The 10,327-nt window shown below is 38.7% G+C and overlaps 2 protein-coding genes across 2 annotated transcripts; both read left to right on the top strand.

The window, feature by feature from the left end:
- Positions 1–1,456: 1,456 nt before the first annotated feature.
- Positions 1,457–1,855, top strand: LOC141645923 (protein FAR1-RELATED SEQUENCE 5-like). Its single transcript, XM_074454078.1, has one exon. The coding sequence runs from the start codon at positions 1,457–1,459 to the stop codon at positions 1,853–1,855; it is 399 nt and encodes a 132-aa protein (XP_074310179.1).
- A 31-nt stretch (positions 1,856–1,886) lies between these two features.
- On the top strand, positions 1,887–2,615 carry LOC141645913 (protein FAR1-RELATED SEQUENCE 5-like). The gene has a single exon (XM_074454067.1). It carries the CDS (start codon positions 1,887–1,889, stop codon positions 2,613–2,615), a length of 729 nt encoding a protein of 242 aa, XP_074310168.1.
- The last annotated feature ends 7,712 nt before the right edge of the window (positions 2,616–10,327 follow it).

The raw sequence follows: 10,327 nt of genomic DNA, 5'->3' as shown, positions 1-10,327 counted from the left end.
ATGTAGATTGTTTTTTTCCTAATAAATACTACTTTATAGGATCTGACAAAAAAATCCTTACAATAACTACTCTTTAATAATGAAATAACTTTGATATTACATTAAAATAACCGTGTGTGCATTGTGGTGGACTAGGCTACCAATTTCACTAAAACCCTCCCCCCCCCCTCCCCCTCCGATAGAATAATTGCATTTGTATAATACAATAATCGCATTATAACGTTAAAATAATTGTCAGAATGTAGATTGTTTTTTTCCTAATAAATACTACTTTATAGGATCTGACAAAGAAATCCTTACAATAACTACTCTTTAATAATGAAATAACTTTGATATTACATTAAAATAACCGTGTGTGCATTGTGGTGGACTAGGCTACCAATTCCACTAAAACCCTCCCCCCCTTATAGAATAATTGCATTTGTATAATACAATAAGCGCATTATAACGTTAAAATAATTGCTGTAACAAAGATTGTTTTTTTCCTAATAAATACTACTCCCTCCGTTCCAGTGAGATGTTTACACTTCCTTTATTTTGTGAGGGGGAAATAAAGGAAGTGTAAACATATGACTGGAACGGAGGGAGTACTTTATAGGATCTGACAAAAAAATCCTTACAATAACTACTCTTTAATAATGAAATAACTTTGATATTACATTAAAATAACTGTGTGTGCATTGTGGTGGACTAGACTACCAATTTCACTAAAACCCTCCCCCCCCCCCCCCCCCCCTCTGATAGAATAATTGCATTTGTATAATACAATAACTGCATTATAACGTTAAAATAACTGATGTAGCAGAGGTTGTATTGTTTTGTTTTGTATAGAATCTAAGATATTGAAATTAATAATACCATAACAATTCTTCTGTTTTAATGTTTCCAGGCATTGAAATTAATACTACCAATGCAACAACTTTTTCTACACCTATCATTTGCGCCTCAAACAGGAGAAAATACTATCCATAACTGGGATTGAGATATACTCCGGTGGCGGTGAGGAGTGGAATAGGATGGTAGAAAATGGTTTCAAACCTGCTCTGGGATTAATGTTTGTAAAGCTGGAGGAGGCAATAGAGTTTTACAATTTATATGCTGTGGCTTGTGGTTTCATATCAAGAAAGTACACACAAACAAGATTCCGTGATGGTTTGATAGACAAAAAATCAATGGTCTGCAATAGAGATGGATTCAAAGAGGATCGCAAAAACTCAAACCGTTGTTGAATTTGAAAACACAAAAGAGAAAAAGAAGAGGAAAAGGTCTGTAGAGCCAAAGAAAACAAAAATAACAAGATTTGGTTGCAAGGCAAAAATACGCTTTTGTTTGTATTCAATGACCTTAAGGAGCTAATAGGGTATGCTATTGATACGTTTTATGAAGGTCATAATCACGACTCGCTCACTCAAAGAACGGGAATTCGAGGAAAAACGTAAGAACACTTAACCTTTACATGAAGCGGATAATTGTTAACAATTGTAAACTCAACATCGGGGCTACCAAGACTTTTAGAATTCTGGCCGAACAATCAAATGGGTATGCAAACATTGGTGCATCTCTCACAGAATTCAAGAACTTCAAAAGAAATATTAAATGTTATATAGGTGAGAAGGATCTTGACATGATTCTCGATTATTTAAAGGCACTTTTCGAATCACAAGATGGCTTTTACTATGCTTACCAAGTTGATGAGGATAATTGTTTGGCTAAAATCTTTTGGACAGATGCACAAGCAAGAATGAATTATTCCTTGTTTGGGGACACCATCACCTTTGATCCTACTTACGGTACTAACAAGTACCACATGGCCTTCACCCCATTCATTGGTGTTGACAACCACAAAAATCGGTGACTTTTTTCCGCACTTGTCGATCATGAGAACAATGGGTCATTCATTTGGGTGTTTAAGAAGTTCCTTGATTGTATGGGCAACAAGGAACCTCAGTGCATTCTTATTGATCAAGATCCAATTAAACGGGGTGCGTTCTGTATTCAAGCAAGCAAGACATCGCTATCGCATGTGGCATATAATGAAAAAACTTACCGATAAAGTTGAGTCACAGATTTGTAAGGAGACTGACTTTGTTGAGCGGATATGCGGAGTTGTTTGGGATACTGACTTGGAACCCATTGAGTTTGAAGAAAAATGGACTCAAGTGATTAATGACTTTGAGTTGAATGATAATACTTGGTTGACATACATGTATGGCAAAAGGCACAAATGGATACCTGCTTACTTTAGAGATTTGCCTTTAGGCTGCCTTTTGAAGACTACACAAAGATCAGAGAGTCAAAACAGTTATTTCAAAAGATTTGAGAGCATAGATGGCACCCTTGTAGAATTTTGGTTGCGTTTTCAGAGTGAAATGGAACAACAACGCTATAATCACAGATTTCTTGATCTTGCAAGTGACAAAGACATTGCCACAGTTTCTTCTAAGACAATGATTGAAAAACATGCATCTAAAATCTACACACATACTGTTTTCTATGAGTTCCAAGAGCAAGTGCAAATGGCTCCCTGTTCGTGTGCCGTTAGGGGGTTTTCTGAGCAAGGAAACATGCACATTAAAAATGTTGAAGATGCCTACAGGAAGCATAGAATATTTTAGGTTATTCAATTTTATAAACATAATTGTCTTTTTACTTTAACATACAATAACTGTGATAAAAGAATACAATAACCGTGTTTTACCATTAAAAAAATCATGTGAAAACTATACAATAATCACAATTATGCTTTACAATAATTGATGTTGAGTTTATTTGCAATTGTTTCGATTTTTTTCCATAAATATATTAATTTGATAATGCTTTACAGTAATTGATAATGCTTTACACTTGCCAATTTGTTACAATAATCAAGGATATGCTTTAAAATAATTGGGGAAGAGCTTTACAATAATCAGATACATGAGAGCTTTAAAATAATCAGAGGTATGCTTTACAATAATTGGGCAAACGCTTTACAATAATCAGCTACATGAAAAGCTTTAAAATAATTGCATTTGATCATTTGAATAAATTAATAATCATGTGAAAACGACTTTGTAACATTATATTAAACATAAAAAAACTGAAGGACTTCTACCTTGGTGTTAATTGCTAGTCTGCATAAAATAATTCATGTTGAACTATATAATAACTATGATTGCCTTTTAAAATAACTACACTGTGCATGCAGGTTGCTCACAATAACGAATCAAAGGAAACAACATGTACGTGCAAGATGTTTGAGAGGAAAGGAATCCTTTGTAAACATATTATATGGATTATATCAGGAAAAGGACTGCAAAGCATACCAGAGCAGTACATCGAAACTAGATGGACGAAGAAATCATATAGAAAGCCTTTGTATGGACTGGATGGAAAGTTATTGCAAGACTACGATCCCACTGATTTGAGAAAATTGGAATTATCAAGGGTATGGTCAGAGTTTTATGCAACAATAAGTGTTCTTAACTCGATGCCTGATAATCAAATCAAGGAGCTAAGTTTGATGCTTTTACAATTCCGAGAGAAAATAAATCCAACCAAAGAGAGCTTGACAAAGGATCAAGAACTGGAAATGCTCTTAGGTTGTTCAGCAAAATCAAATATTACTGTTCTTCCACCCAATATTGCAAAAAACAAAGGAAGCGGCATGAGAATGAAATCAAACAAGGATAAGGCAATTGAGAAGGCGAGCAAACCGAAGAGGCTATGTAATAACTGCAAACAAATGGGACACCATGACAAGAGAAACTGTCCAAATCCGTTTGTTGAGCATGCTTTGGAGGAAGAAGATGAAGAGGAAAATGAAATGGAGGATGAAGATGAAGAAGAAGAAGAATGAAAAATGCATTACGCTTTAAAATAATCAAGATTACGTTTTAAAATAATCCATATTATGCTTTACAAATAACCGCAAGATTGCAAAATAATTGTGTTAGACTTTTTTACAAGTAATTATAAGATAATGAAATGTATTTATGAATTGCAAATTGTTAACTATGATTACAAGGTTTATATACTAATTACATAGCTAGAATTAGGGTAACAAATAACATGAAAGTAGGAGAGAATAATGCTAACAATATATACAATTCCTAATATAAACAATTGACTAAATCAATTCCTTGATTCACGTTGGATTGATTGGAGGATCATTGACTAATGATTTGTTATGATTGACATTCCCCCTCAAGATGGACGGTTGGAGACGGAGACCAATTTTGGAAGACAAGGTGAGAAAACAAGGTTTATGCAAGGGCTTGGTCAAGCAGTCTGCTAGCTGGTCATTACCGTTAATATGCTGTATACGAATGGAGCCCAGACGGATTTGTTCCTTGACAAAGTGAAATGCAAGTGCTAGATGTTTCATTCTTGAGTGGAAGACGGGATTGGCAGAATAATGAGTCGCACTCAAGTTGTCGCAATAAATTGTAGGAGCTTTAGTAACCTTAACACCGAGTTCAGAGAGAAGGGAGGTTAGCCATAGAACTTCGGAGGTTGTGTTCGCAATACCACGAAATTCAGCTTCAGTGGAAGATTGAGATAGAGAGCGTTGTTTGCGAGATGACCATGAAATAGGATTGCGACCTAAGTAAACAATGTAACCCGTTGTGGACACGTAGTCGGTTGGGTCACCACCCCAGTCAGCATCACAGAAGGCATGAAGACATAATGGGGACGATTTGGTGAGCTGAATGCCGAGGTGAAGGGTGCCGTTAAGGTAGCGGAGGAGACGCTTAAGGGCAGCCCAATGAGTGGAAGTAGGGTGCGTCAAAAATTGGGCGAGCTTATTAACGGAATATGCAATGTCCGGTCTTGTGAGTGAAAGGTACTGTAAACTGCCAACAATTGAACGATAGTCACTTTCATTCTCGATGGGTGCATTTGATTCTCTAAGGAGGGGAGGATGAGTTACCATGGGTGTTTTAGCGGGCCTGCATTCGTGCATATTATATTTATGAAGAAGGTCCGATAGGTATTTGGTTTGGTTAAGATGGATACCGGTTTTTGTGGGAGTGACCTATATGCCTAAGAAGTAGGATAGAGGTCCAAGGTCTTTGAGAGAAAATTTGTTGGAAATATGGGTGATGAACTCAGTGATGTGAGTAGGGTTCGGGCCAGTAACAATAATATCGTCTACGTATACGAGCACGTAGAGGGTTCGTTTTGGTGTGATGTGAAGAAACAGGGAGGGGTCCGAAATAGAATTTCGAAATTGGGAGTCTAGGAGGTATTTTTTGAGTTCGGTGTACCATGTCCTAGGAGCTTGTTTTAGCCCGTAGATGGCTTTGTTGAGACGGCATACATGATCGGGTTTGTCAGTGTCTATGAAACCAGGAGGCTGACTCATGAATACGGTGTCCGAGAGGGTACCTTGGAGGAACGCATTATTGACATCAATTTGGTGTAGGTGCCAATTGTTGGTGACTGCGAGAGATAGGATCAGACGGATGGTCGTTGGTTTGATAACTGGACTGAAAGTTTCGGAGTAATCAATACCGGGGCGTTGATGAAAGCCTTTCGCAACAAGACGAGCCTTGTGTTGTTTGAGACTTCCATAGGGATTATATTTAATGCGATAAACCCATTTGCATCCAATAACGTTTTGGGCAAGATGACGGGGAACTAAGGTCCATGTGTTATTACGGGTCAATGCTTGATGTTCATCGATCATTGCGGCACGCCAACGAGGATCAATGAGAGCTTGTTTAGTGGTATTTGGTGTGATATGGGTGTCGGTGGAGATGGCAGTCTTGGCATATTTCGGATTGGGTTTGACGATGTTATGGCTAAGGCGTGTGATGGCTCGAGAAGGAGGGGAGGTGGGGGTGGGGGTGTGGGAATCTTGGTGGTGGTGGATGGGGTAGATGGGGTTGGGTTGGTAGGAGGAGAGGATACAGGAGTAGAGGTGTGGGAGGGCGAGGTAGGAGTAGCGGGTTCGTTTGGAGTTAGAGAGGGTTCGGGTGTGGGTTGGGGTCGGTCCGGGAGTTGGTGTGGGGGCTGGCGAGTTGGGCTCGGGTGTGGGTTCCGTGGGTTCGTGGTTCGGTGTGGGGTCGGGTGGGTTGGGTTCGTTTGTGGGTTTGGGTTGGATAATAGGAATAGCAAGTTCACACCATTGATCAGAGGACGGGATAGAGGATATGGATTGTTTTGTAAGTGATTCATATGGGAATTCGGTTTCGACGAACCGAACATGTCGTGAAGTATAGGTTTTAAGTGTCAGTGGGTCAAAACAGAGGTAGGCACTTTGAGTTGTGGAGTACCCTATAAAAACACAGGGGGTCGATTTCGAGTTTAGTTTGTGAGCATTATAGGGACGAAGCCACGGGAAACATAAACATCCAAAGGGACGGAGTTTGAGATAATTGGGTGATTTGTGAAATAGTTTTTCATATGGGGATTTATTATGAAGAGTTGGTGTCGGGAGTCTATTGATGAGATAGACAAATGTGGCAAATGCGTTTGGCGTAACGAGATAGGCATACGGGCTTGGGTGAGGAGAGCAAGGCCAGTTTCGACAATGTGACGATGGCGACGCTCTGCAAAGCCGTTGTGCTCGGGGGTATGAGGAGGCGAGGTGAGGTGGGTTATGCCATTATCAAGGAGAATCGGGTTTAATTTTATGTACTCACCTCCATTATCCGAGTAAAAACATTTAATGGGTTTATTGAAAATTTTTTCAATAATGGCTTTGAAACGTGTGAAAAGAAGGTGCGTGTCGGATTTATTTTTCATCGGATATAACCATATGTAATGCGTAAAATGATCGACAAATATGACGTAGTATTTTAGGGCATCACGGGATAGAATGGGCGAGGTCCAGACATCCGAGAAAATAAGGTCGAGAGAGGCAGTCGATTGTAAAGACGAAACAGAAAAAGGAAGCTTATGGCTTTTATTCATTAAGCACGAATTACAATGAGAAAAATCGGAAATTCGAAAATTGCAGGTTGAATTTAAAAGCTTGAGGATGGCAGTGGAGGGGTGACCAAGTCGTTGGTGCCATAGGGTGGAGGAGAGCTTGGCCGAGTGTGCTTGGGGAGGTGGAGGTGGATGTCATTCATAAGTTCCATCATGGGAATGGCCTTGAAGAAGAATCTGGCCGGTCGAGATCGCCTTAAAACAAAAAGAATTTTGTGAGAATAAGGCAATAGCGGAATTATCTTTACAAAATTGAGAGACGGAAATTAAACGACGAGAAATATTAGGAACAACTAAAACATTGTGAAAATTAAGAGATTGAAAGGAAAAGGAGCCTGTATGTGTTATGGCTAGGGACGAACCATCTCCAATGACGAGGTCGTCCGGGCCATCATAAGCGGAGTGGAGGGAGAGAGTGTTGAGGTCGTTGGTGATATGGTGGGATGCACCACTGTCAATGAGATAGGATGAGGAAGAGGCAGTGTTCACGGCAGCGGTGTGGGCATGAGGACGGTTTTGTTTGGGAAGGGGTGGAGGGAACACAACCGTAGGGTTGTCACGTTTGAAGTCGGGGCAATCACCAGTGACATGCCCTTGTTCACGACAGTAGTGACATTTCCCTTTGAAGGGTTTAGGCTGAGTATTGGTGTAGTTGGTGTGACGGGTTTGAGTTTGATTCGAGGAGGGTTGATAGGAGGTGCGAGGTTGATAAGAACGAGTGTTATTCTGGTTGTGGTAGTGGCGAGTTGCAGCGTGAGCCGAGGGTGTGAAAGCAGTGGTATTGGTGGGTGGTTGGTTTTTGACAAGAATTTCATGTTGGATGAGTTTTTCATGAAAATCTTCAAAGGCTATGGGTGTGTCACGAGACCTAACTGCGTCAATGACGGGTTTGTAGAGTTCGGGATCAAGGCCAGAGATAATGTGGGAGGTGATGTCTTCGGCATCAACCGGTTTACCGAGTTGAGCCAACTGATCAGTGCAAGAGCGGATGGACATAATGTAGTCGGTGATGGATTGGTCACCATGTTTGAGGTTTTTGAGTTTGTCCTTAAGTTGGAGGATGTGTCCTCTCGAAGGGTTGGCATAGGTGGTTTTCAGAAGTTGCCACGCTTCATGGGTGGTGGTGGCGTTAAGGATGAGTGGGCTGACGGAGTCGTGGAGTGTGGCAGCCAAGGCACCGAGAAGGAGTTTGTCTTGGCGAAACCAGGTGTGATAAGCAGGGTTAGGAATGGGTGCGGGATTGGGTTTCGATTCAGTGGCAGCAGGTAGGATGGTTTGGGGTGGGATTTCGGTGGTGCCATCGAGATACGAAAATAAGCCGTATCCTTGGAGGAGACGGGTGATTTGGAAAGACCAGGTGCGGTAGTTTTGTGGTGTGAGTTTCATGCATGACGGGAAGTGCAGGGATAGGAGGGGTTTGGTTGGTTCGTCAAGGTTAGGGATGAGGTTGTTATTGGATGCCATAGGTTTCGAGGACGGCGGAAGCAGTGTTGTAGTATAGGATCAATTAGAACCTGATACCATATAAGATAATGAAATGTATTTATGAATTGCAAATTGTTAACTATGATTACAAGGTTTATATACTAATTACATAGCTAGAATTAGGGTAACAAATAACATGAAAGTAGGAGAGAATAATGCTAACAATATATACAATTCCTAATATAAACAATTGACTAAATCAATTCCTTGATTCACGTTGGATTGATTGGAGGATCATTGACTAATGATTTGTTATGATTGACAGTAATCAGGGGTATACTTTACAATAAGTGTGTTAGACTTTTACAATAATCAAAGTTATGCTTTACATTAATTGATGTTGAATTTTTTTGCAATTGTTCTGATTTTGTTCATTTAATAATACCTTGCGCTATTACAATAATCATGTGAAAACTATACAATAATCACAATTATGCTTTACAATAATTGATGTTGAGTTTATTTGCAATTGTTCTGATTTTTTTCCATAAATATATTAATTTGATAATGCTTTTACAAGAATTGATAATGCTTTGCACTTGCCAATTTGTTACAATAATCAAGGATATGCTTTAAAATAATTTGGGAAGAGCTTTACAATAATCAGATACATGAGAGCTTTAAAATAATCAGAGGTATGCTTTAAAATAATTGGGCAAACGCTTTACAATAATCAGCTACATGAAAGCTTTAAAATAATTACATTTGATCATATGAATAACTGAATAATCATGTGAAAACTATACAATAATCACAATTGTGCTTTATAATAATTGATGCTGAGTTTATACGCAATCGTTCTGATTTTTTTCCATAAATATATTAATTTGATAATGCTTTACCGTAATTGATGATGCTTTGCACTTGCCAATTTGTTACAATAATCAAAGATATGCTTTAAAATAATTGGGGAGGAGCTTTACAATAATCAGATGCATGAGAGCTTTAAAATAATCAGAGGTATGCTTTAAAATAATTGGGCAAACGCTTTACAATAATCAGCTACATGAAAGCTGATAGAATAATTGCATTTGATCATTTGAATAACTGTCTAGAGATATTACAATAACAGCTTAAAGTCATTGCAAAAACACTAACTTGTTCATCAATCAATGACATGACTACATCAAATTTGTTCAAACAACCAATAATGACTATCTAAACAGAGATTATCGAACAAATCCATCTACAATTGTTTGCTAAATCCATCTATAATCAATCAATTGCTCTTTTATGTGTTTCACGAGGACCAAGAATTACTGTTGTTTTAACCCTTTTCTTCCCTGATCTTCTGAATTTTAAAAGTTCTTTCTCTACTTCCAATATACTCTGCCTGAAAGTTCCCACTTGTTCCAAAAGAGAAGGTCTTGACTCGTTGACATCTGACATCAACAAAATAGCAACCATCTCAAGCCATATAGGAATCCTCTCACATTTCTTGTTAACCGCATACAATCCTTGCTCGTGCTTCCCTTCATATGTGAGCATGTGAAACATTATGTAAAATCCCGATTCCTTATCACCCCTGATAGTCGCTTTCCATTCAAAATCAACATTCACGAATGTAAATGTGTTAATGAGAACTCCTTCTTTTGCTGTTTTCCTTGTCTCCAAAAAGTCAGAAAAACAATCAACCTACAGCATGTACAAAAAAAAAGAAAGAATTAGAAAGCACGACTATACAATAACAAGTTTAAAACAATACAATAACTTTGTTACAGCAATACAATAATTCTGACTGAAAATAGCATTTGTATATGATCAGGAGTTAGAAAAACGTCTCGCAATCTTTGCAAGTCCGTAAAAATCGGATTTTTCCCAATCTTTATGCGACGTATGGTCCAAAGACATCAACCGTCTTGTTCATAAAGTTCACACAAACACAAAATTAGTACTTCTCTAAAGACAACGGGATGAAGACAAG

The sequence above is a fragment of the Silene latifolia genome, chromosome 1 (genome assembly GCF_048544455.1).
Source record: "Silene latifolia isolate original U9 population chromosome 1, ASM4854445v1, whole genome shotgun sequence".
NCBI classification, from domain to species: Eukaryota; Viridiplantae; Streptophyta; class Magnoliopsida; order Caryophyllales; family Caryophyllaceae; genus Silene; species Silene latifolia.
The sequence above is the reverse complement of the archived record's forward strand: the minus strand, read 5'-3'. Positions and strand labels throughout refer to the sequence as shown.